This window comes from Drosophila bipectinata, chromosome 2L, assembly GCF_030179905.1.
Source record: "Drosophila bipectinata strain 14024-0381.07 chromosome 2L, DbipHiC1v2, whole genome shotgun sequence".
NCBI lineage: Eukaryota > Metazoa > Arthropoda > Insecta > Diptera > Drosophilidae > Drosophila > Drosophila bipectinata.
The window spans coordinates 1,605,138-1,631,972 of NC_091736.1; the positions used below are offsets into that span (position 1 = coordinate 1,605,138).

A 26,835-nucleotide genomic window follows, 5' to 3' on the forward strand; every position below is an offset into this window, starting at 1 on the left:
ATTACTTTCCGACATTGAAGTGCCCTGCCACCCATTGGAAGTGAATTCCTTAGCTTCTCGAACAGTTTCCTGGTATTTGTTCTTTGCCAAATACTTCTTATTTCCACCTGACTCGATTGGCCAAGTAATTGCAAGTGATATTTTCGATTTTTCTTTCCATTTAATACAATTGGGCAGATTTCAGGAGATTTGAAAAAATGTTCAAGCATGTTTTTGGTTTTCATTTATGAAATGGGAGTGGTTTTCCAAAACAGATACAGGCAACAGCCAGTTCCGAAACAGTTACCGAGAAAAATAGTTTGGGAAGAAGCCTAGAACCAGATGTTTGGACGGAGTTTGGCCAGATGGCTAGACTTTTTCCACTCCGGGGATAAAGTTTCATTAGGAGCAGAAGAAGTAAAGTACGGCCTCAGACGGACTGAAACACCCAAACTATCATACTTTACAAATGTATGGGGCACTTCACTGCAAATAGCACTTGAGGCTTATGACACTGGCGCCCACCCAGGCCCCCAGAACCCCAGACCCTGCTGCTGCTACAGACTCCCCCCGACCCTGACCCGGAGTTAACCCCTTTCCCAGTTCGCCAGGGCACTACACTTCAAGTGCATGTGAAACCGCAGTTGAAAGGCATTTATTGTACTTGTCATTGTTGTTGGGTTGGGGAGGTGCAGCCCAGACTGTGCCCGCCTGACATCCACCTCTTGCTCTTCGAAGTACTTCGCTTAGCCAGGATTCACATGCCACATCCCACCGTTCTGGGGAAATACTCGACTCACTCTCATGAATGCCAATGTATGCAGGACTCATAAAAAGACGGCGGATTGCAATAGAGATGGCAGCGTGATGTACAGCAGAAGTCTTAAAGAGTTATTTAATAAATTAAAAAACTATTGATGGGTTTTATGCTAAAGTTAAGGCTATTGTTAAGATATTTCAATAGTGCACTATTCAATGGTGCAAAATAATTAACCAAAAATCCAAAAAATATTTTGTCTCAGGATTTTGATGCAGAATGGTGGCAAATCGATCCAGAAATCGTTTAAGGTACTCCGCTTGAGAATCGGATGAGAATTGGGGAAAATATAGCCATCACTGTGGGCCCTATAGGGGAAAACCACATTTTCAAGGGATCCCCTCACGAAAAATGGACAAAAAATCCAAAAAATATTTTGTCTCAGGATTTTGATGCAGAATGGTGGCGAATCGATCTAGGAATCGTTTAAGGTACTCCGCTTAAGAATCGGATGAGAATTGGGGAAGATACAGCCATCACTGTGGCCCATATAGGGAAAAGCCCCATTTTCAGGAAACCCATCACGAAAAATGGACGAAAAATCTAGAAAATATTTTGTCTCAGGATTTTGATGCAGAATGGTGGAGAATCGATCTAGGAATCGTTTAAGGTACTCCGCTTGAGAATCGGATGAGAATTGGGGAAGATATAGCCATCACTGTGGGCCCTATAGGGGAAAACCACATTTTCAAGGGATCCCCTCACGAAAAATGGACAAAAAATCCAAAAAATATTTTGTTTCAGTATTTTGATGCAGAATGGTGGCGAATCGATCCAGAAATCGTTTAAGGTACTCCGCTTGAGAATCGGATGAGAATTGGGGATAATATAGCCATCACTGTGGGCCCTATAGGGGAAAACCACATTTTCAAGGGATCCCCTCACGAAAAATGGACAAAAAATCCAACAAATATTTTGTTTCAGTATTTTGATGCAGAATGGTGGCGAATCGATCCAGAAATCGTTTAAGGTACTCCGCTTGAGAATCGGATGAGAATTGGGGATAATATAGACATCACTGTGGGCCCTATAGGGGAAAACCACATTTTCAAGGGATCCCCTCACGAAAAATGGACAAAAAATCCAACAAATATTTTGTCTCAGGATTTTGATGCAGAATGGTGGCGAATCGATCCAGAAATCGTTTAAGGTACTCCGCTTGAGAATCGGATGAGAATTGGGGAAAATATAGCCATCACTGTGGGCCCTATAGGGGAAAACCACATTTTCAAGGGATCCCTTCACGAAAAATGGACAAAAAATCCAAAAAATATTTTGTCTCAGGATTTTGATGCAGAATGGTGGAGAATCGATCTAGGAATCGTTTAAGGTACTCCGCTTAAGAATCGGATGAGAATTGGGGAAGATACAGCCATCACTGTGGCCCATATAGGGAAAAGCCCCATTTTCAGGAAACCCCTCACGAAAAATGGACAAAAAATCCAAAAAATATTTTGTCTCAGGATTTTGATGCAGAATGGTGGCGAATCGTACCAGAAATCGTTTAAGGTACTCCGCTTGAGAATCGTATGAGAATTGGGAAAGTTATAGCCATTGGTGTGGGCCATAAGGGGAAAACTCCATTTTCAAGGGATCCCATTTGTTTCCATTTGGATCACAAGATTTTTGTGAAGATTGGTAAAGAATCGATCTAGAAATCGTTTAAATAAGTTTATTTCGTTCAATTCGTTGTAATTTTTAAATAAACCTATTTAAAGATATTAATATACCGTCCCTGGAGTGTTATGTCACGAGCTCACCTCTAGTTATTCCGTTTAGAGAACGGCCTCTTTTTGCTAGGCATTTGCTAAACGACCCTAGTTAACCTCCGGGCCATATAATTTGCATCAAGCATTTGCACCATCTCCATTGCATTGCAGAAACTTTGGCAAAGAAGCCATTCTCGGAATCTGGTACTGCCCTCCGGGACAATATGTTTCACTCCTTTCTCCACCGCAGCCTTCCTCGCTCTGCATTTCTCCAGGATCCCTGGGCGTTTGCTTATTTTAGTTATGGCATTTGAAGAATTTTTGCCAAGTTTACAAGATTATGCGCTTAGTGGCTGCTCCAGCATGTTTGAATCGAGCACCTCCAACTTCCGGCCGAGCGTGTTGAAAACTTTCCCCAGTACTTTCTTTTCACCTTAGCCACTGCACCGCCTCAGGTGTAATTAAATGGCATACCTTATATTTGGAGAGTATGTTAAGGGTGGATATCTGGGGGATTAGTCGGTTTAATTGGCGAGCATGTAGAACAATTGACTGGATTATGAATTTCAGTTTAATAATTTAATCCTTTACCCTTTGTAGGAGTAGGTAACCATAAAAAAAAATTGGCTAGCCTTCAAATACATCACTTGCAGCTAAACTATTTATGGAATTTATTAAATTGGCCAGGAGACTCCGCTTGTGAATCGACAAAGGACCTCCGGGCGACCAGCAAACAAGCAAAGGAAAACAAAGCAATGGGGAGGAAAAACAAAGAATAAACTGGCAAACATTTTACACACGGCCAAGGAAATCTTTTCCTCCGTTTATATTTTATTCCTTATACTTTCACCCACTTTCACTTTTCCGGATGGGGCCGCAGAGCAAACACTTGAGAAAATTTATGACAATGAGCCAACAACTGTGAGTGGTCATAATATAAATAACAAGTGGGCAGTACGAGTGGCAGTATGGCTGGGGTGGTAGGATGGGCGGTTTGGTGGTCAGGGGGCGTGGCCAATGCGTAACTGAGAACTGACCGGGGCCAAGTGTTCTTGCTTTATATGTATGTATGTGTACTCAAGAGATTCAACGGCCCATTGTGCTTGATTGAAGAGGGAATCCTGGCTAAGAGGGAGGATGTTGAAAGCCGGCTAAAGGGATTTTCCATCTTCAGTCCTTGGATGTGCGTGTGTGCTTGTGTGGCTCATGAGCCTGCAATTGGGAAATTATGCCCAGCGGATACACTGGCAGGAGGAGCCAAAGTGAAAAGCGACCGGTTGACTTTCTGGCCTTTGCCACTTCGGATCGTCTGGTTGCCCGAGGAACTCAAGTTGGAGGAACTGAAACAGAGGCTGGAACTGGGCTGAAATTGGGCCTCATCCACTTGCCGGATTGAAGTCAAGTTGGCCGCATTCATTTTTTATGCCCATTGCTGCTCGGCGACAGCCTGTTGAAATTTACGGCAATTTAAGTTAAACGGTTGGGAGCCAAAAAGGAGGGCAAGATTTAGAGGCTTTAATAGTCCAACAAACCATGTATAAAAATATACACATTTATTTATATTGTGGCATATGAAAAATGTCCAAAAATTTAATAATCAATAAGCATAATAGCCCACATCTTTTTCATTTAATGTTGACTTTTAATTATGAAGACTCCAAGTGGAATTCCCAAAAAACATTCAAACAGATGTCGCAGTGATGGCAACAAAAAAAAAAAAAAAAAGGCTCACTTTCTTTCAACCGCAATAAAAAAAAGGAATAAAACCAAAGAGTTTGCCAAGAAAGTTACTGAATAATTCAACGAATGTCCTGCCAACATTTTAATTTAAGTTTGCGCTTCGTCGGCCCACAAGATAAGGAATTGCCACAAAAACAGCGTGGGTGGAGCGAGCTGGTTGTATTTATTTACACTTTGCTGGCCGCCAAATGACAGCCACAGCCACAGTCAGAGCCACTGCCACCGCCAACCGCCACAAAAATTAATAGAAAAGTTTTCGCCCCAAAGTCACTGGGCAAACAGAAATGAAGACGCGAGGCGGAAAGTACAAATTATGCAGCAATTTCATTTTGATATTTTTGTCAACTCGGGATGAAAGGATGTTAATGTAAATGACTGCCCCTAAAAGTAGCCCACAAAACGGAAAAAAGGGGAAAAGAAAAACTTTTAATAATGTCTCAAAAGGCAACGTATTTTTTCGCCTTTTGTCTTATTTTCGGAGGCCATCCCAGAGAAGGGCGTCACCACAAAAACTCTGGTTCACACTTCATTTACAATTCTGGGAGTCCGTTCGGGTTGGTCCTGGCGATCCAAGGATCCAGTCTAATTATTATTTCCACGAACTCGGCTCGAAATGCCTCCTGCCTGGAGTAAATTATGTTTACGATTGCATATTTGCCCTGGTACGCTATAAGCAAATCCATTAGTTTTTATAGTGTCGAAGAAGTTGGCCTGGTTTATGACCTACTTGAAGTAGTTAGGACAAAAGTTTTGTCTATAAGAAGTTCCCTGGAAAACAACCAATTGTCCATCCTTATTTAGGTATCAAAACAATCTGCTAAACAGGCACAAATTTAAATATTAAACTCATTAAATTTAATCAGACCAATTCACACCTCCATCTAAAGAATTCCCAGCCATACCCAGACCACACATAACCGTATTCCCCGCCATAAAAGCCGAAATCCGAGTCATATGTTAAATGTCTGTACGTGCCAAGCTGAAAATGGCGACTCCATGTCTGGCACTCCCATTTCCATTTTCCGTGTGGAAGGTTTCCCCCTGGCCCCCTGACTGTATCCGACTGTCGACATATCTTAATTCCCATAACCAGGCAAAAGGCTGCATGAATTTCAAATTCAATTTGGCGCATTTTACATAATTTATTAAACAAAAGGTTCAACAGAAACAGAAACAAGAGCCGTGAAGCGGCGACAGGCGTACGAGGAACTGAACGTTTTATTGCATGAGAGACGGCTAACAAGTCGTATATATACACACTCGTACATATTTGTGTGTGTTTCTGTCTGCATTGTGTGTGCTTGTGAGCTTTTAACGTAAATAATTTAGGTGTGAAGATTATATCGTTGCGATATGGCTGAAATTGTTGACAACTTAATTTGTAAAGTGGTTTCTGCGGCCGGAACTGTTACCCGGAAATGCTCGTCGAGGTTGATTTCGAGCCAGCTCGCCCCAAGTATGCAACAAACAGCGGGCACGGTTTAAACTGCAGGCAACTAAAAAGCGATCGAGCAATCGGCACTTGAGTCACGCAATCCCAGTCGCCGGAAAGACAACGCGGCGTATACTTAATCCATCGGAGGAAGCACAATTCCCGGTCAACTGAATTATTGAAAAATTAACCAGACCGGAGTAATTGGGCGGCAGGCGTGAAGTGCACTTCACAGCGCGTAAGTGTGTGAAATATTGCATGAATAATGCAACTGCAACTGCAGCATGTGGCATACGGTATACGGCATACAGCCGACTGCGCTGTCGATGGCAGCACTTGACACAGCTCAACTTGCAACTTCCCCCACTCCGAAGTCGGCAGTTTAATTGCCGTCATCTGTTTGTTAATTGCTACATAATTGTTTGAAATAAATTCACTTACGACGCGCCTCGCTTCTTCGGCATGGCATTGTGTGTGCTCGGCATCTTTGGCAGGATGTCGACGAGAGGACGTCGAGGCGCTGACACACAACACGGCGTATGAGTAATGTGCGGCACAGTGTCAGCCACTTTGATGGCCATGCAATTTGCATGCACTTTCATTTTGACTGTGTCACCTCGTCGCAGTGAGCGAGTGGGATTTTCTCGGTAAGTCAAAGAGTTGAGTGAGTGCCGCTGACTGGTTTTAATCAGAAATATCCAAAAACTCCTCTAGGAGTGGGAAAGGACCTGAAAGTTTCACAGAAAAAAGTTAAAATTATTGTGAAACATTTATGTCGTAAATATTATAAATATTTTATAAGCTTAAAATGTAATTTCCCTTTTTCCTTGATAAACTTTGTAAGAATATAGAAAGAGAAATGGGTTAGTTTTTGTTTGAGGAAATTTATATTTATGTAATAAAACTTTATTAAAAAATGCCACCCGAAATGAACTTTCTTTTCTTGTTAAATACTCAGCTTATACTCTTTTAGATGTTGTTTAAAGACATATCAACAAGACAACGGACAATTATGGAAAAAAGCCAAAGAAAGTCCCGCAGAATTTGTTTGTTGAAAAATTATCTTCGCTAAACATCAGAGTAAGAAAAAAGCTGACCTAGTTAAACTTGGGCCATAATTAAGAGCCCGCTATTATATTTGCATAATTCCTGCTAGTTAAGATCTCTTCTCCGGCATTTGTCATGATCATTATTTATTTAAAGTTTAAGCATCTAAGTATAAAGAGCTCTGGCCAAAACCTGAAGGACCTACGAGAACCTGTCAGCCACTCCGCAGGAGCTAAACTGATTCCGACGTGCTGGCAACATAACTCATAAGGAGAGACCTGACCCTGCGTCCACCCAGCTTCTTGCTGGCATGTTTTATGTTTTCGCTCACTTTCTGACACATTTTCGCACATATTTTGTTTTTATTTGCAACTGGCTGCAGAAAGGCAGCTGGCTCGGGGGCGAACTGACTTTGAGCTGTTGCAACTGCCACTGCCTGTTGCAGCTGGACGCAGATTTTCGGTCCTTCGCAGACTTCGTGTCGTTATGAATAATGGGTTTTCTTTCTGCAGCGCCCTTGCCGGTACTCGATTTAATTAAAGTTCTTAATGAGTTTTGCTGTATCGCCCGCCATCGATCAGTCCGAGCCTGCAATTGAACAACTCCGTGCCCAGGACTCACAATGTATTGCCAGTGATTACATTGTCAGGACTTGGAGAACTCCGTGTATGGATAGAGATTTTGGTTGGGATGCACCCTGGCAGCGATTTAAATATGTAGTCCTCGTGTTCGAGTTCGCTTCGAGTTCATTTGGCTGCCAAGTTGGCGAAATGCACTTCTGCCGCATCCGCAATTCGTTTTGTGGCGTCTCCACTGCCACAGCCTTGGAGGAACGGGTGCATATATGGTCGGGGAGGTATTTGCTTTGCATTCTTAGACACTTTTTTATGTTTTTTTTTTTCCTCACTCTCTTGTTTGCTCACATGTGCATGCTGTGAACAAATTCATGGCATTCTAGGAGCTTGAGGTTCCATCCTTACTTCTGTATGCGGGATTTTTGTTGGTATTTACTTTTTATAACTAAAAAAAATGGAGAATTTCCACAAAGAACTTTGTAGTTTGCCAGATTTTGTTGGGTATGTCTGATTAATAGTTTCCAGAAAGACAATGTAATATTTTAAACTTTAGTTCAATGTTTAAACTTTAAGCTGTAAAGCAGTTTCAAACAACACCTGTACCTGTAAATACTAACCAGTTTTCAATAATTAACCTTAATGTCAATATCCTCTGACTGAGGTGTCTTTGGGCTTCAAATTAAGCTCACGGAATCGTAGTTAAGTGGCCAAAGATATGGACGGGTGTTGGTCAATAAAGGCAAAGCGGCCGAGTCAGTTGCCACTTAATTGCATAATGACCGAGAGCGAGCATTTAATCAGCTTGTTTGTCAACAAAGTGCAACTATAATCAGGATTCAGAGGACACTGGGTGGAGGAGGGAGAAGTACACCCGCCAGTCAATCGCCAAACTAATTACGTATACGCAATGTGATTATGAGGCAGCAGTTGATTAGGCATCTCGCAAGGCGACTTCATGGTCGAGTGACTGAGTGGGTGCTGGTAATGCGCCGTAAAGTGCGGATCTTCCGCCCACTGAGCAGCTGCTACCCCATAAGCCGCCATAAATGACCCGCTCAATAAGCATCTGTAATGGCCGCAGCGACAGCCAAGAAAGAGTCCTTGTTGTCCAAATATTTGTTGACATATTGCGGATTTAAAATGATTTGTGGCCGCCAATCCCCAAGAATTAAACAAATACATTTGAATAATGGCAAGCAATCAGCAAACAAAACGCAAGACTGATTGCCGGCAATAAAAGTGGACCATAAAAAGCGATAACATCATATTTATAAGCGCCGCCAGGACCCACATCCCTGCCCAGTTTCAGGCCTTGCCCTTGCCCTTGCCCCGGCTTCAGTCTGGCCGAAGAGCATCTCCCAAGGCGGCGTAAAGCGTTGAAAGCGATTATATGCGTAAATATAAAAATGGCAAAAAGACAAATAAACGACAATAAACGGCCAATGGAAGTATTCCTCAAGCACTTCTCCTGCCACTCCAAGGCCCGTCCCAAGAAAAACAAACGGAAAAATGGCCAACAAAAAAGATGGGCCCATAAAAAGGGAAACCGAAGAAAAGCCCAGTGCAGACCAAAGAAGATTACAGTGGTCGAGATCTTAAATTTAACCTAATAAGTCATTAAATTTTTAAGGAAATGAACTTAAAATCTAACAAACTTTGTATAGTATAGTTTTTGCAGAGATTTCTTTAAAAAAAAGATATGAAAGAGTTTGAAAGGATACCAATTTTACGAATATTATGTATTTTTACTCACTTATTCACTCACCTGTTCCACTGTGCCATCATTTTATGGCGGGCATGGCCAAAAATCGGGTAGGCGGCCCAGCACGTCTGGCCAAAGTTTCTTTTGTGTGAACGCTTTTGTTTATGACAACCATTTGGTTTGCGGGGACCGTCGAGATTAGGCTGCCGAACGGCAAGGTGGGTCCAGCCTCTGACTCAAAATCCGGGAATCCAGGATCACCTTAACATGCCGTATATACGTTTTCCTGTAAATCGAAAGCACCAGTGCTTAAATATTAAGTGGAGCTCTTAAATTAGCAGCTCGCAAAGGGACTAAAAAAAACATCAAATAAATATGTCATATTTGGTTAAAAACAGGAACTTTTATTTTGGTTATTGGTTATTTTTTAAATTTTTACGCATAAGTCATTAAAATAAATTACAAATTTTACGTTAGCCCAGCTAAGAATTTTATTTTTACGTATTAAGATTTTTGCCTCCCTAGGTACTCTAAGGTCTATACCCTTAGAAAGAGGCTAGGTCCATTGAAAGTGGCTGGCACTTTTCAGCGCCGGCATTTCCCGTCGCATTTTGTTTGCTCTGAACTCAAAAGGCGGCTTAGGGTCGGGGGTTAAAGGGCTTTGGCGGGCACTCGCCGCCGTCGAGCCTGATAAATGGTATGGACAACTGCGTTTGCACAAAAAGGTGCAGGTGAGGTCCTTGCCGGTGGGGCTGGACAAACAAAATCTCGGACAGCAGAGCCTGAATGGAAACCTGACTGAAAACCTGACTGATTGGCCGGCATCCACAATCGAGGTTAGAGAGTCGCGAGGCGACACGTGACTTAATACAAAAATCAACTGAAATATCAATAGCCAAAGCAAATGCAGGGCAATGTTAAATGGAGTATGGTTTGGATGAGGGAGAGGCAGCTGTAGTCCTGCAGGATTAACGCAATAAGAGTGCAAATAAATCTCAGGGACGACGAAGCGCTGCTCATTAAATTGCAAAAAGTCGAAAAAAAAGCACAGTCAAATGGCTAAAAAGCTGCAGAATGCAACCTGTCAGGTGATGCCAAAAAGAATGGCCAAAAGAGCTGGAAAAAACGTCACCTAAACTGGACGGAAAACGTGCTAAAACGTAAATCAACAGTGAAAATCGTGTTGAGAATTTTTTTGCAGCTAAAAAGGCATAAACAGCATCTGTTCGGAGGCGCTGGAGGGAGGAGGAGAGGACCTGAAAAATATCCTCGGATGGGGGGTTTAAGCCAATGGCCGGTGGCAGGAAAGCGTTAGCAGTTGTCCAGCTGGCTCCGCTGCCAGGAAGACTGGTCGGAGTGAACGTAATTCAATATTCGGAACCGTGTTAAAAGCTGTAAAAATGCTTAAGCGTTTTTCAATTTACCAGTTTTATGTTACAGACGAAGCTCCCGGGCGAATGCGATTTCCAGCCAACTCAAATGGCTAAAAACGTTTGTGCAACTCATTTGTAAAGTGTGTCTTAAGAGGGAGTGGAAACGAAAAGGTTTGGACAGGGAATTACTTATTGGCTGAGCTGTAAAGTGAACAAATTTGATTTGCTTGCAAATATTTGGGTCAAAGCGACATTTTCTCGCTGCTATGTATTTCCGGGAAAGTTTTTATTTGAAAAATTTCATGTCTGACACCTCCTGTTCACCTTTTTGTGTAACTTTTTCCGCCCCGTGCCCGAAACGGGAAAAGTTTTTGCTGCAACTACAGAGGAAAAGTGCCAACGCAGCCCGAAACAATTAAACTTGAACTTTTGTCATAGAACGAATGCAATAAATGAAACTAAAAACAAAATTGTGAAAGCACAGCAGGAATTCTGGCAAAATCAGCAAAACACGACAGGCAGACAGTCACCCGGACACACACAATTTTCAGCCCGGCTTCGCGTCCAAGACCAAGTTGGCTGGCGTGGCTAATTAATTTTTATTTATTACCCATATGGGGCGGCAGCCAAAAAATTCCATTTTGCAATTATATATATTCGCTGGCCGGGAAATTAAATTAATTAAATGTCCTAACCACTTTCGTTCTGTTCGTTTTTCGCCTGCAGGCAAACACACGCGCCTGGACACCCAGCAGACGGCTCAGGAAGGTAATTAATATGGTCGCCTTTTCAAGGGTCACACGGGACGTATGCGCAATGTGCCGCAGTGCAGTGGCAACCGGGAAGCCGATGTTTTCCCTTTACAAGCAAAGGCCCTCCAGAAAGAAAAGGAAGCCCCATTGAAAAGATAAACCCTTTTTTTTATCATCCCTTTCAGAATCTGACTTTCCGAGATTTGCGGAGCCCATTGCCAATGTCACCGTATCCGTGGGGCGCGATGCCTTGCTGGCCTGTGTGGTGGAAAACCTCAAAGGATACAAGGTGGCCTGGGTACGGGTGGACACCCAGACGATACTCTCCATCCATCACAATGTCATCTCGCAGAACAACCGCATTAGTCTCACCTACAACGACCACAGATCGGTGGGTAATCATCAGCAAAGCAAGGCTTTAAGAAAGATGTCCTGGAAGGTGTTTTAAAAATTAATCTCTGTTTCTTTCAGTGGTACTTGCACATTAAAGAAGTGGAGGAAACGGACCGGGGATGGTACATGTGCCAAGTCAACACGGTAAACTTTAAATGCTCCCAAGTCCGTTTACAAACCAATCTAGCTAATCACTTTATTCCCAACAGGATCCCATGCGTTCCCGGAAAGGCTACCTGCAGGTGGTGGGTGAGTATCAAAACGAACTAATCCACGTGACCCCAGTGTTTGTGACCCATTGACTATCGATTACGCACAGTTCCCCCCATGATTGTCGAGGGCATGACCAGCAACGACATGGTGGTGCGCGAGGGCCAGAACGTCTCCCTGATGTGCAAGGCACGTGGCTATCCGGAACCCTATGTCATGTGGCGCCGGGAGGACGGCGAGGAGATGCTAATTGGCGGGGAACACGGTGAGTGACCCTATTCCGTTGCACCGCCCTTGGCCAATAGCGGTCCCCATTACACTTGGCTTAAACTACATTAATCCCCCAAACCATAAAACTCTGCTTGCAGTTAATGTGGTCGACGGGGAGCTGCTGCACATCACCAAAGTGAGTCGCCTCCATATGGCCGCGTATCTCTGTGTCGCCTCCAACGGAGTTCCGCCTTCAATTAGCAAGCGTGTTCATCTTAGAGTACAATGTGAGTAAATTTCGTTAATATTTTAGTAAGCTATGGATCTTACTTAAGAGGAACTACGAAATGGGAATTTTTAAGCCCATGATCAGGAGAGTTTTTCAGATATCCACCGTTCCAGACCACTTTATATAATACTGTTTACGTTTCATATAATAACTCTTCGTTAATATCTGATTAAAATACCTTGCCAACCTGAAACCTTTACGTAAAGTCCCCTTGATCTCTTGTTATTGTTTCGGTTGCCCCGTAAACGGCAACGCCAAAAATAACGTAAAATCCATTTGGGGCACAACGCTGATGCAATATTTATGTCCACCGACGGGGGCAGGCGAGTGCGGAGTGAAAAAAGGAAATGGATGTGACGAACTCGGTTTCCAATGCGTAAAATACACAAAACAAGCCTGAATCTTCCACAAAATGCGTCGCTACATGTTGGCAATGCAGTTTTTGGTGCAATAACCGCAGTGGCAATGCCACCAGAAGGTGAAACTGGGTGGGGTGGGAGGCTTTGGCTGGCCACGTACTTGGCCGAAAATCGACCAAAGGCTGCAGTCACGTTAAATTAATTTACCTGAGAGAGGCTGTCGATACATGTGCCACACCCCCACCGCCGCAAATGGCAAGTGTTAGAGATGGACAGTTGGAAAAGAATCACAAAAAAGTTAGAAAAAGTCATTTTGGTTTATGCTTCTTAACCCAATTTAGTTATAGCCTTTCTTACAAAATTATAAAATGTATTTCCCTCAAAAATATAGTCCCAAGGACTATGAAAAGAGTAAAATTTAATGAAAATCCTCAGCAAACTTAAAACTCTATAAAGAATTACAGTTTTGTATGTGTCGAATTTATTAAATATATTTTTTTTGGATTAAGTTGATATATTCCTTACCTTCTCTATATCCTGGACTGTGATGCACTGCGCTCATTTCGCTTTGTTTGCGGGCGTTTGTTTGCCTGTTTGTCGGCAGGTGTTATTTTGTACCCTCGTGATGTGTGCGTGGCCAAAATGCGTTCGCCGTTGGTAGAGCTGCTTTTGTTGTTACTTCCCCAACCCAAACGCACCGCTCCGCTCCGCCCCACCCCGCCCTGCACTGGCTGCCCCAGTTCGGCTGAGTATCAACAGTGGCACAACAAAAGCTATTTACGCACACACACCCCGTGTAGAGATGGACAGCCATGTCCCTGTCCGAGCCACAATCACTCGCTTCCAGGCGCACTTTTAATGACTGAGTGCTTTTTAATCCAAAAACAGTTTGTAAACTCACGTAAAATGGAATGCAAAATTTATCGTAGCTCTGGACGAGGGGTCCGTAGAGCAGATGAAAGCTCTGTGATGTTTTTCCGGCAAATGCAGGGCTTCAAAAATCACCAGAGTAGATAGGAAAATCATATGAGAGGCTATTCTTATGAGATCTATGAGATGGAGTAACAAACATTATACCTCTATTGTTTTTCAGTTCCCCCCATGCTTTCGATTCCCAATCAGCTGGAGGGCGCCTATGTTGGCCAAGATGTGATCCTGGAATGCCATACGGAGGCCTATCCAGCCTCGATCAACTACTGGACCACGGAGCGTGGCGACATGATAATATCTGGTAAGTCGAACCACCTCAAGGCTGTTAAACAAACGGCATCAAAGAGTCGCGTTTATTATCTGGGAAAAGTAAGCACATGAGCTTACAATGTAATTAATATGCACATCGATGCCTCGAACTCGAGAAAAATGTTCATTTAAAAGTAGAGGACAGCAAAGGAGAAACCACAATGAATTTTCTTTAGTGAAGGAAGAGGGACAAAAGCGAGTTGGTCTGATCCCATTTACATATATCGCATCCTGCTGCTTCAGAATGTTGATGATATGGCGTTGCTTTTATTATTGTTTTACATGCGAATTTTCTGGCTTTTTTATGTTCTTTCCGCGCTTGGTGGCACTCTGTGAAATGCGTTGCTCATACGCACCGTGTGACAGGCTTAAAATGCACATACACGCTCCTGCAGCGACATTGTGGGTGCGGAATGTCAGTCCGCCCTTGGACCTTAAAGTGTCCTGTCTTTACGAACTGACGGTTTAACAGTCTCTCCCTTGATTGACACAGGACAGTTGTTACGAGCCAGTCACAAAGTTGAAGTCTGTGAGAGCTTGAGAGTCAGTCCACACTTTAAATTTAATTACCAATATTGGTGATACCTTTTCGTTTTCACACCCTGTTTTTAATTAACCTCAGAGACCACATTGTGCCAGGAAAATTGAATGAAAACTATCATCATAATGAAAACTAACAAATTTCAACATGGAAATAAATTCGTCAAAACCCATGTACCTACAACAATAGAACCAGAGATATATTGGAAAATATTATTTTGTTGCGGAAATTATTTTTGCATAATCACTCTGGTATGAAAATGTGCATGTATAGCAACATTATGCAGATTTTTAGCCTATTTTGACCAAGTTTAAAGCTGTACAATGAATGCCGTGGCATGAATTCAATACCACATACAACAAATCTTTTGCAAAATTGTTTAAATCGGAATATAAGTACCATAACGTGTCGGAACAAACTTATTGGATACTAGCAGTACCCTGCCACGTTTCGCTGTGGCATATTGTTGTTGCACGCATAAAAAATAAGTCAAACAAAAAAGAATAATTTTCAAATTAATTAAATTCTGTAATACTTGTGGGTATACAATATTCTTTGTTTCTCCTCCTTAATCATTCATTATTATTTCTGTATTTTAGTATATAGGTTGCTCTTCACTCAAGCACCTTGTGATACACGACATTTTTTTTTTATTATCAGGCGCAAAAACAAACAACACAGATGGTTTTCCGACCCGTGAACATGCCACGTATAATTGACCATGGGAAAAACATGAATGTTCTAGATTTAAACCACAAACTTTTAAGGATTGGGCTTGTGATTTGTTGATTGTCATGGCAAATGCAAGACGTATCGGAAATTGAAGTCTTTTAAATTCAAACGGCATATCGGTTGGGATCATCGGGATCCTCGGAATTAGAACTTCCTCACCTTTGAATTTTCCTATCATTATCGTAGCGTAAATTACATTGTTCATCAATTTACTAACCACCAAACGCGTACCGTTGCACAGTTTTGGTTGGTTTATGTTTCGAAGCATGATTACTACGGAGCCAACCTTTAGGCGTAAATTGTGCGGTGGTAAGCCAGGCACGTCCAAAGAGTTTAAAAATTCAATTGGATAGTTGGTGGCTTCATCTTCATTTGTGACGCAGTCAATAGATTTGAATGAATGCATTGTTCCAATGATCTTATTTTGAATTATGTAGTTCAGGTCATCTACATCTTTATTCTTAGCCGCTAAAATTGCTCGCTCACTCAACCATTCATTATTTTTGTAGTTAGAAATAATATTTGGAAATACATTGTTGATAAGTTCGTCTTTTGATGAGACAAAATTACAAAAATTATTTGGAAATGATATTAATCCGCTCGATTCATCGACAGGTACTTGACCATTACCGATAGTCAGAAATTGCTCCGAGAAATCTTCAGCAGATGTATCATTAAGCAATGTAACTCTCATGTTTGTTATCAGCTGCAGTTTCTTCACATAGCGCCATAGATTTGACGATTTGAGGCAAGCGTTTATTTCGTCGGCAGCCGCTGATCTTGGAATTACTGGCAACTTCACTTTATCATTAACGCAGCATAATCCAGGCGTTTCTCCGGAAAACTTTAATGCACCACAATACTCGCAAACAACGTCCATTTGCCCAATGCAAACGCTAGGATGCAAGCTGTAATCATTGCTGCAATCGTATCGAAACGCAGCTTGATTCAAATCAGCTAAAATTTTTCGTCGCAAATTAAAATCTATTTGAGAAGCACGAAGTCGAGCCTTACTATTGCGGCTCTGTTCACGTGCAATTTCTCGTTCTTCTTCAGTCCTTTCATATGCAGTATTTTGTATTCTTCTTGCATTACGGCTTTGTCGGGAAAGATTCGATCGTCTTGGTCGCGGCATTATTAATTAAACTTCACTTCACTTCAATCCACTTGTTAATTATTTATTTAATAGAAATAGTTTTAATATTGATTTCTTACAAATATCAATAGAGAGTGCAGAGGCTCTAGTGGTGCTTCAAGTTGAGGCAATTTCACTTTCCCGGAAGCGCAACACAATCTTTTTGGTTCGTTGTTAAATTTGAGAGCCTTACTATGAATTTGACTTCGTTTGTAACTGACATTTTGACATTTGACATTTTCTTCTTAGCTGTCTGCCTAAATAAAAAAGTATGGGCCAGGGAGGAACGCTGTCGAACGGGACAAAAAGTATCCTATGTCCTTCTCCTGGCTCTAAGCTACCTCCCTACCAATTTTCACTCAAATCTGTTCTTCCGTTCTTGATTTATAAGTGTTGTAACATAAAACACGTTGTTCTTTTATATATTGGATATTTAGTTATTTTGATATTTTATTTTTCTAATGGGAGTACTAGCTTTTTTATAACTTCTTAGAAAGCCACAATCCAATCCAATCCGAGCCAATCCAACATGACTCATGGTGGCAGCTCATGTGGCATAAAAAATTGAGCCAAATATAGACGCGGCGGCTTTGATGGACTGTCATTTGGTTTCTTTTTATGCTTAAATGTCAGTTTGTTTGTTCGATAAGAAAGAAATCATAGACTTGAGCCATACACGACTCAAATGCAAAATTATGACCCGGCCAGGTAGGAAGCGTTGGGGCAGGAATATGACATTTCATATGCACACACGCACAGGCGACACACCGAACCACTGCCAGCCAGCCAAGATATGAGATATGAAAGCCATGGCCATGATGTATGGCTAACAGACACCAAAAGTTTGGGTAATAAATTTTAAGCGCTTTCGCATAGAGGTCGTGGGCCAAAGAGGTGTGAGAACGAGAGTAGTTGGCCTTAAATTGGATATAGATTTTTGGCAAAAATATAACATTCTCTTTTTGTAGAAGCTACACTTAATAAATTAAAAAGTACGAATGAAAAATGACATATAAATTAAGGCTATCATTTATCGCCGACCATAATGTTTTTAAACGACCCTCGCAGCACGTGCCATATATCACAGGACTATATAGTATAGGCTATAGTGCGCCAGTTGGCAGACCAGGACAGGCCTGGCCAGGCAATTCTAGAAGAAACCAAAACTTTCATTTAATGCGGCTGGCATTAAAAGTATAAAGTTCTGGCAAAGACTTGGCAGGTTGGGAAAAAAAGAATTCCTGCCGCCGATGATTATGAGAAAAATTATATATTTGCGTGTCAGAGGGACTTATATGGACTAGCTTGGTATAGACCAAGTAGGCACATGGATAGTTTTCGGAAAAGTATCACAAAAGGTGGCTGGGGCTATAAAAAGAAGTCGCAAGTGCGGGTCACATGCAAGTCGGTCGCTGTGTATATGAAAATTGTTTTTCCCCCCATTGTTTGGGAAGAAAACAGGAAAGAAAAACTAAAGACATTTGTCACAGATACAACACACATGCAAGCTAGCACAGAGGACAACATGACGTATGGGTAACATGCGATATCGCCTTACAATGCGCCAAACAATCAAAGTGAAATTAAGTTTATATATTTAATGCTACTTACTGCCAGTTCGACGTTCCCGTTCTTGTAATGTTAGTAGTCCCGAAAAGTAGGAAATACAATACGAAATGAAACGAAACGAAACGGAACCAAATTAAAGCCTCAGCCGGCTGGAGAACAAAAGTTTTTCTTTTAGATTTTCACTGATTAATGAGAAAAGTTTTAGTTGGCGATGGCAATGGAAATGCCTGAAGAACTGCGCCAGTTTTAATTACACACACACTGGCACTAAGGGGGGTCGTAAGGACATGGGCGTAGCGTAATTAGTTAGAGTCTCAATCGAGAAAAGGGACTCACTTGACTGCACTTGGGCAGGAGGCAGGACTAACTACAGCCACCCCTGCAGGTGACATTAATTAATTGATTTTTTCCCATCCATAATCCGCTGAATGCAGGATTTAAATACTATCTCTCTGTATTTCAGACACCTCACGTGCCGGGGACAAGTACGAGACCACATCCACTGTCAGTGGTTACACGAAATACATGAAATTAAAAATCCGGGCAGTCGGGCCCAATGATTTCGGGACATATCGCTGTGTGGCCAAGAACTCTCTGGGCGAAACCGACGGCAACATAAAGCTCGACGGTAAGAATTTTCTTCATTGCCTCATTACTGAAGAATTTCGTCAACGGTGTTAATTAATAATAATTATTAATTATTCACAGAAATGCCGACCCCAACAACCGCAATTATATCGGAGATGGCTCTGCTGAACCGCAGCTACGGTGAGAATGCCTTTAATTAACCAAAATCACTTATAGTTGAGTTTTAAAGAGTTAAAGCTGAATAGCTGCGAAAAGCAGACTAATTAGCTAAAAAGCAGTACTCGTACATATTGAGTTCAAAGCCATTTCTCGTAACTCCCTAATTGATTGAAAATCATGCCATAAGCATCACAGCATACATTTTTTGCTTGCTCATGAATTATAAAATGGAATAATGGGTTTTTAATTTTATGCACTGCTAAGCACAAAATCACAGTCAGCACTATACATTAGATTGGTTCATGCAGGGCACAAAGTCATACGTTAAATTAAAATATTAGAATAACCTTCGAACCACACACATCATCTGGAAGACACCCCACTCAGTACTCATTCATTCGCTCCCCGCCTCATTTCAGCTCCATGTTGCATGCTACATCCTTCATCCACTTTTTCATCCAGTTTCCTTTATCCTTTGAGCTCCTTTTAAAACGCTATTAAATGCAAATAAATGCAGAAATTTAATAAAAAAAAATACCTTAGCTTACAATTATGGCTAGCATCTGTGTAAAAATGTATAACTAAATTCTTTTTTTTGTACATTGGTTTTCCTTTCGTACTCCGGGTTTCTTCAACGCTTTTTTTTTAACTTCCCGCATTTGAATATTTCTTTCATGTTTTTGCCCTACTCCAAAAAAACAACAACAACATCAACAACAACCTAAACAACAACGACCGCCTCTATTCATACACCGTGTTATCCCGATCTTACCCTGAACTCCACCTCCGTGTCCGCGTCCGCGTCCGGCCTGTGGGTCTCGTTCTCCTCCTTGACTGACGCTTGCTGCATAAAATTAAAAATACGTAAAAAAATGTAAAGATGGCAAGAGACGTCATAGAAATAAATTTGACTCGGCTAACGCTCTGCCTGATTATGGGGTTGAGGAGTGGCGTGACGGTGCACAAGGTAAGTACACAGCATCTCTCCTCCCACAAAGCCTGCCCTCTGGCATTCATTCTCCTCCTCGCACTTCTCCTCAAGTCCCTCCCGGCTATCCTTTCCATCCTTGGTTAGGAGTGGTATCTGCTCCTTGGTGGCATTTTATGGCCTTAGCTGCATTTTTGTGTTTTTGTCCATAATTTGCACATTGCGAGGCAGCAGAAAGTTGCCCCGCGTCGAGTCGGCGTGTTGCAGTTGCCTTCTTTCATGGCATTCATATTTCAAGTGCGCTCCGTGTGATCTCATAATTTCAATGCCTCCGAAAAACTTGGACTGCGCATAATATTGCCGCCACTTTGTTTGGCCAAGTGTTTAGCTCAAACGTTAAAAATTAATTAAATTTCCTCCTCGTCCTCGCTCAGCGAAATGACGTTTTTTAGTTGGCTGCCCCGTTGTTATTTTCATTCATGCCACAGTCCGTGGCGAATACAAATTGCATTTTGTTTCTCGAGCAAAGTCTTGCACCGCTCCTGGCATCTTGGATTTGTGTAGTGCCATGAGCATTGACGGCAAAAGCAATAAATACGACTTATGGCACAATAACTTTCTTAAACAAAGAGCCTGCATTTGGCTTGGCGCACTGAAAAGGATGAAAAAGGATCAACTTTCGGGCAACGATTTATCAAGCAGAGTTTCAAATAAATTCTCTGCTTAAGTTTCCCGAAACTACCTACCAAGTGCACTATTTAGTCGCTATATGGTCTGATAGAAATTCAAACAATAAAAATACATTTTATTGTTTTTTCAAAAGCATTTACGAATCCGTGTTAGACATTTCCGCGATGTATCTGCCATGTTTCTGTGACTCTGTTGTTTTGTGGTCCTGGGTTGATCTGTTGATTCCTTCTGTTGCAAGTCAAATAAAATTTGTGGCAATAAAAATGTAGCCGGGTGGCAAGTGCAACACCCCAACAACAAACAGAGAACAGCAATAAAAACTAGTGACAATGTTGATTGACACTGACATTCTGGCGATGTCAGTGGCAAAGTCCATCTGGCCATCAATCTATTCAATATTTGCAAATGTGTGTTTTTTGTTTTTTTGCAGGTTAGAGTTCAGTCCTGGATACATGTCCTGTTGCATTCCTATTATTGCCTGTGGCGGCTTAGCGCCCCCATGGACCTGAATGTGGGATATATCCTGACCACAGCCGACAAATTAGCCATAAACATTGGCTTTTCAAATTTTCTGCTGTCTGCTCTTGGACAGCGTTAATCCTTATTGAATTACCAAATGAAACGACCAACTGGAATTGTTTGCGTTTTCTCCCCGTTTCTTTTTTTTTGTTGTCGGACTGTTTCGCCTCGTGTTTATTGCATTTAAAATGCAATTATTTAAGGCACGCGTCCGTAAAATGCCGTTCAACCGACTGCACTAATGAACTGAATCCCGAACTTGTTCACTGTGGGAGTGGCTGGGCCCTTGTCCTCCCAACTGCCGCCGGCTGCCGACTCCCAGCTCTCGGAGTCCTGGAGCTCCGGAGGCATTCGTGCATTGCTGCCAACCGAAAAGGATAAAAGCGAGGAATGCAAAAAAGCAGATAAAATGCCTTTTCATTGTGGGCGAGTCTAGCAACCAGGAGGGGCGATCCGAGGGAGAGCTCCAGGGTGTCCAGGGCATAAGACTGGATTTTCTCTTAGTGGGCCGTTGACTTTATTGATTCAACATTGAAGTTTGGTGCTCCAAGTATCCATGTTCCCCAAGGGCTACAAATGGGACTTGGAAGAGGGACGTGGCTAAGGATTCAAAATAGTTTATTCGAAAATTTAAAATTCCAAATCCATGCAATCATCAATAACTTAAAGATTAATCTTTCCATAAATATTGATTTTCCCCCCTTAAAAAAAAAAACAAGTCGTATAGGCATTCAATATTTTATTGATAGACATTCAAAATTTCAATAGGAAATGCTTTTTTGATTGATTGCCGATTGGCAGTTTCGACGTTGATTTCTCCGCGAATCGTCGCGGCTTATAAATAAAATATCAAAAAGGTACAAATGGCAAAGCCAAAGCCCCCAAAGGGATGCGACTGAAACAAAAGCAAAACGGAAATGTTTATTCCTTCACATCAAATAAAATATGCCATCAAAATGCTGGTTGTCTGGCTGGCTGTTTGGCTGCCGATTCGACACCTTTCCAATGCGTTCTCAATCAGGCATGAATCTCCATCCCGATTCGGCTTTAACATGGACTTGTGCCGTTGACATCAATCAAATGCTAAAGGGAATAAACAGGTGGATCAGGGAATCCGCACATTTTCGCCCTTAAAGCTGGCAGACAGAAAATCAGAGTGTGTATGTGGGTCGAATCTTGGGGGACTTCCGTTGGCAACACCTTTGAAGTGAACTTAGATATCGGAAGGATACCCGAATGACCTGCTAACATCTGATACTTAAGTTAATGATTTCCGATCTTTGTTTTTTCGGATTAACTTCCATCCTTTAGTTTAACCAGAGGCCTTTGCAAACAATTCAATTTCGATTTTGGAAGCGGGCTGTCTGCTTCATTGAACTCACTCCCAGTGCGCGCATCTATCACTTTATATTTATGACTCTGACTGTTCTGAAAAGAGCCAACATACACACACAACAATCGATTCAGAGTCCAGGGAATGGGCTCTTAAAGCCCACTTTGTTGTTATTTATGGGGTTGACTGACGAAAAGCCAAATGCCAAAAGATTAAAAGCAGATAAAATATATTTAATAGCCCCCCAAAGTCCTCTCCCCACCCAACAGTGGGCTGCCCTCCTAAAATCCGATACGATAGGGTGAAAATTAGAGCTAGGAATGGGTAACGATGGATTACCGCAATTAGTGAATAATTTTTTAAGTCGAAATCATTGTTCTCCGATTTCGGTTTTCAATATAATCCCTTCTCTCGACCACTGTATCGGGGGTATATATCAAACATTGACATGCGGTCAACAAAGTGCGTTCAATGACGTGCATAAAAACCAGCAGTAACAGGCACTCAATCAGGCAGCGATGGTGGCAGGGGTCATCCTGCCATGCCAAGGACCTCTGGCAACAACAAAGAGCGGTGAAATATTGTCAAGTAATCGCTGTCCGAATACGCGTCCAATGCCTTGGCAATATAAAGACGTTCAACGACGTTGTAAAATGCTTGAAAGCGCTGGAAAATATATAAACACTGACTAACAGGTTTATTGTGGGTGGCCAGCAAGCCATTTTGATGGTTCAAGTGGCCAGCTATTGACACTTAAGGGGGGAGTTATAGTTATACAAGTTATAGTTTAAGAAAAATCAATCAAGTTTCAAAGTTTATTACATCTAAGCCCTATCTTTATTAATAAACCACAGAGTGGTTACGGACTATTTCATCAAATGTCAATGGACTGAGGACCAAATCAATAAATTTACCAGCAAAGTAACCACACACACTCACCCGCAACGAACTATTAAATGCAGAGCATACTTTCCGGCACTGGAGAGCAATTTTCTTTAATGCCACCCCAAGCCCCAAAAACCTAAATCCGAACCCAGGACCCCTAGACCCCTAGACCCCAGAGCCCAAAGCCCAAAACCCCCAACCCCTGATTTCAGTTCTCATTATGATAATGTATCCAGTGCCAGTTTGGTGTTCGCCGAACGCACAAAATAAATGAAAACATAAACCCGACTAACCAAAAAACTGATTACTACATGCTCTTTCTCTTTCTACTCCCCCAACTCACTCTTTTTCTATCTCTTTCTCGTTACTGTTTCTATCCCACTCCTGACAGGCAACCATGCTGGGAACAATGGCGATAACAATCAAACGCCCGTGCGTAATCCGCCCGGAGCATTCCACAATTCTGCAGGCTCACTGGCGCAACATAATCTACTTGCTAAAATAATGCGCGGCATTAAAACGCAATCATTTGGGATTTTGAAACGTTTATCGAGTTCTTTGCCGGCGGGGCCCTCGCTCTGGCTGTCGACGTTATCGCTGCCATCGCCAAGTCGGTGGCGTATGAGTAATATGGAAAGCCGACTCCGTTCACCGGAGACTATTGTCAACAGGGATGCCGATGCGGATGCGAAGGACGAATATTGTTGGATGGAAAATGCCACCAGAAGCAGCACAAAATTGGGGGCGTGGCGATTGCGCATATTTCACATTGCTCATACGCCGTGTGGACCGTCAACAGGGCAGTCGAAATGCCAACGCCTATACCAACGCCAGTGGCAATTGCCATGGAACTGGAAGTGGCAGTGGCAGTGGCACTCGCTGTGCCAGTGGCCAATGCTCATTTGCATAGTAATATTGACTGGGTGTTTTGTTCGGTTGTTGCTGCATTTTATCGGGCACCACATCGCCACATTTTCTATTAGCACAACGCATAGGCAACATTTAATGTGCACATTTTGGGCCACTCGTGGTAATAAGCTTGTCGCCGAATACACCACAGGCACCGCAGGCACCGCATTCACCATGCCCTGTCTGCAAAAGTTTTCAAGATGAAATCAAATAATTGCAAAAGCAAGAGCGAACTCATTTAGGGCACAAGAGTAACTTGAAAAAGAAAATCAAATCGTGGCCAGACGACAAGGACTAGAAGGACTTCAAGAAGCAGCCCAAACAACCGCAGTGGCGATGTACCCAAGGATACATGCACTTGGTATTTGGAAATGTTTATATTAGAGCGTAAAATGAAAATCATGTTAAATCACTGAGAGAATATGGCAGAAAACTTGGCCCAGACTTTAAAGAATACTCGTTTCATAAATGTGCTAGTATTTCGAAATAAATGTTTTGATATACAAAGAAAAAATAAAATGCATAACTAATGATATATATTTCCTATATTATTTCTCCTTTTCGACAATTATCTTGTTTAAAATTGGTAAAAACCATTTGACTTTATGATAATTTATTTAAAGCTACATTCAAGACTATGACAACATTTGAAAGCAAACATAGCCGAAACGGATATGTGGAGTTCTGTGTAAACTATAATAGATCCAATTAAGCGGAAATTAATAAATTGTAGACCACAAAAAACAGACAAAGCAAACATGACAAAAAAGCGGAAAAACGGTTAATCAAATTTGCATTTAGATGAAAGTATTTACGCATACCCATACATAGCGAATTTACATAGTAAATTTAGCATAATTATAATACGAGAATGAAAATTTAAATAAAAAATTCAGAGCTCGCAAATAACAGTTGACAGTTTCTTGTAGTCACCAAAAAACTGTTTTTTGCATATCAGGTGCGCAAAAGGTCACACTAGAACCGTTCACCTGTGTCTTTTGAACGAACGGTCTGTGCTCAACCAAAAACAAATTTTTCGTGTCCTTTTTGCTCGGGTCATTCGCTGACCATTTTGCAACGAGCGAAGAAAATAAAAGTCTTTTGCCTTTGTATGAGTGTATGTATATGCGAATGACTTGTAATTTTCATGTTGCAAACCACACTTTAAATTCTCTACTTGTTGTTAAGCTAAATACTGAATAAATAATAAATATAATGTAAAGATTTAATACATATGGGCAATTCCATAGACACGCACGCGACAACAATTTCCCTAGTACCATATCACATTAAAAACAAGTCCTATGAAAAGAAATCAGTTTTATTAAAAGTAAAAAAAAAAGAATTAAGTATTTTCAATAGTTTCTGATTATATCTCACAAAAAAGTTAATATAAGGCGACTTTAAAAAGCACGCTTTTTAGAAAAAAATGCAGTCTGTGGTGCTTTTGTTAATATTTTTCGATCACATGATAAGTGATGCAATTTATGAAGTCCAGAAATACACAGGACTTTCCTCCATTTTTTATTTAAGAGGGTTGTATAATAAAAATATAAAATAATATATAAAAAATTTAACTATTTCTTAGTTTAAAAAAGTTTATACAATATGGATTTATTATCCATATTGCCCATATGTTAAAGCTGTTACTAAACGTTATTTAAACTCTACTAAAAACAAAAGACCATTTACGATGAGTTTTTCGTTTTTTCGCTCATCAGCTGACACTCAATGAGTGAGCGTTTAGTTGAATCGCTCACTCTAGGTTGTTGTTGAGTGAGCATAAAAACAACCCCTAAACGGAGAACAGTTAACCAAAAACCAAAACATGGAGCAACAAAAAGTTCAGTTCAGAGCGAGAGCACACGAGTATTGTCTTTTTTTGTTGTGTTAGTGAGCAGATCGAAACACGAAAAACGGTCAACTGTTATTTGCGAGCTCTGAAAAAATTAAGCACAAAAAAAGATACAATTTAAAATAAGTAATTCATTAAACATGCAGTTTGAAGCAATGTTTTTGTTACTGAATAGGCTTAATCATTAATAGGATTTTTATTGCATTTAATTTGTTTAATTTGATGTTAATGAAAAGCACAAATAAGTGAATATGCAACGCATTTCATAGAATTAAAATTGAGTTTAATTTCCACCTTCCATTTGTCACTCTTCCCACAACTGTAAATAATTATATGAAATAGACATTAATGAGTATTAATTGAATTTAATGAAACCCCGCTGTACATAAGAAGTAAGCTCTAATTGTATAAAGACTAAATATAATTAACTTAGCCAAGATGGGCTCTGGTCTGTGGCCCCATTCATACTAAACGGAGATTTAAATGGATATTATCAATGTCAGTATCGAAGCCTATGTTTTCATTTGTAAATACCTTCCGAACATTAAATATTAAAAGTTGAAATAAATGTTGAAATGTTAATGAAATAAAATATATATGTAAATGTAGTGGCCCGAAAGGCAAAGCGCAATGAATACCAAAAATTGCAGTTAAAAATTAACAAAAAATCTATCATTTAAGCGTACGTAAGCAGCTCAATAAAAAAAGATGAAAAAACAGGATTATACCGGACTCCTTAGTTAGTTATATAATAGCCTATACATTATATTGAGCTCTAAATATGTGGATAAGTGGAAGCATATCTATGTGAAATACTTGAATGTAAATGTATGAAAAAGTTTACAGCAGAAATAAAAAGAAACAAAAAAGCAGCATCCCGCAAGGACATTTTTAAGGAGCCCACGGCTTTGAGGCAATTATGCAATTTTCCGAAAGTAACCAAGTAGAACAATGAAATAAATTGCAGCTGTTGGGTCCAGGTCTGGATTTAGTTCCCAGAAGGTTACCCAATGCCAGAAAAAGCTTTTTTAGTTTTTGCCAACTAAATAGGGTAGGGAAAAAAATGTCAAATTAAAATGAGAACATAATATATGGTTTTTGTAATCATTCCATACCTGGTAAAGAAACCAAAAACTACCGAAAACAATAAACGTAAAAAGAGACAA

General features: G+C 41.1%; 1 protein-coding gene across 2 annotated transcripts in view; it reads left to right on the forward strand.

Moving 5' to 3' along the window:
• The window catches only part of DIP-kappa (Dpr-interacting protein kappa), a 43,731-nt gene extending 19,021 nt beyond the window's left edge, over positions 1–24,710 (forward strand). Inside the window, exons 3-13 of one of the 2 annotated variants that reach the window (XM_070277259.1) lie at positions 11,101–11,142; positions 11,312–11,517; positions 11,598–11,663; positions 11,729–11,768; positions 11,839–11,994; positions 12,098–12,226; positions 13,681–13,818; positions 18,267–18,431; positions 18,512–18,571; positions 19,431–19,517; positions 23,297–24,710. In XM_070277259.1, coding sequence (XP_070133360.1) covers positions 11,101–11,142; positions 11,312–11,517; positions 11,598–11,663; positions 11,729–11,768; positions 11,839–11,994; positions 12,098–12,226; positions 13,681–13,818; positions 18,267–18,431; positions 18,512–18,571; positions 19,431–19,517; positions 23,297–24,018 — 1,811 coding nt within the window. In that variant the 3' untranslated portion in view covers positions 24,019–24,710. Of the gene's footprint in view, positions 1–11,100; positions 11,143–11,311; positions 11,518–11,597; positions 11,664–11,728; positions 11,769–11,838; positions 11,995–12,097; positions 12,227–13,680; positions 13,819–17,622; positions 17,771–18,266; positions 18,432–18,511; positions 18,572–19,430; positions 19,518–23,296 lie in introns of those variants that run through there. The other variant, XM_043213283.2, reaches the window with a different exon arrangement.
• The last annotated feature ends 2,125 nt before the right edge of the window (positions 24,711–26,835 follow it).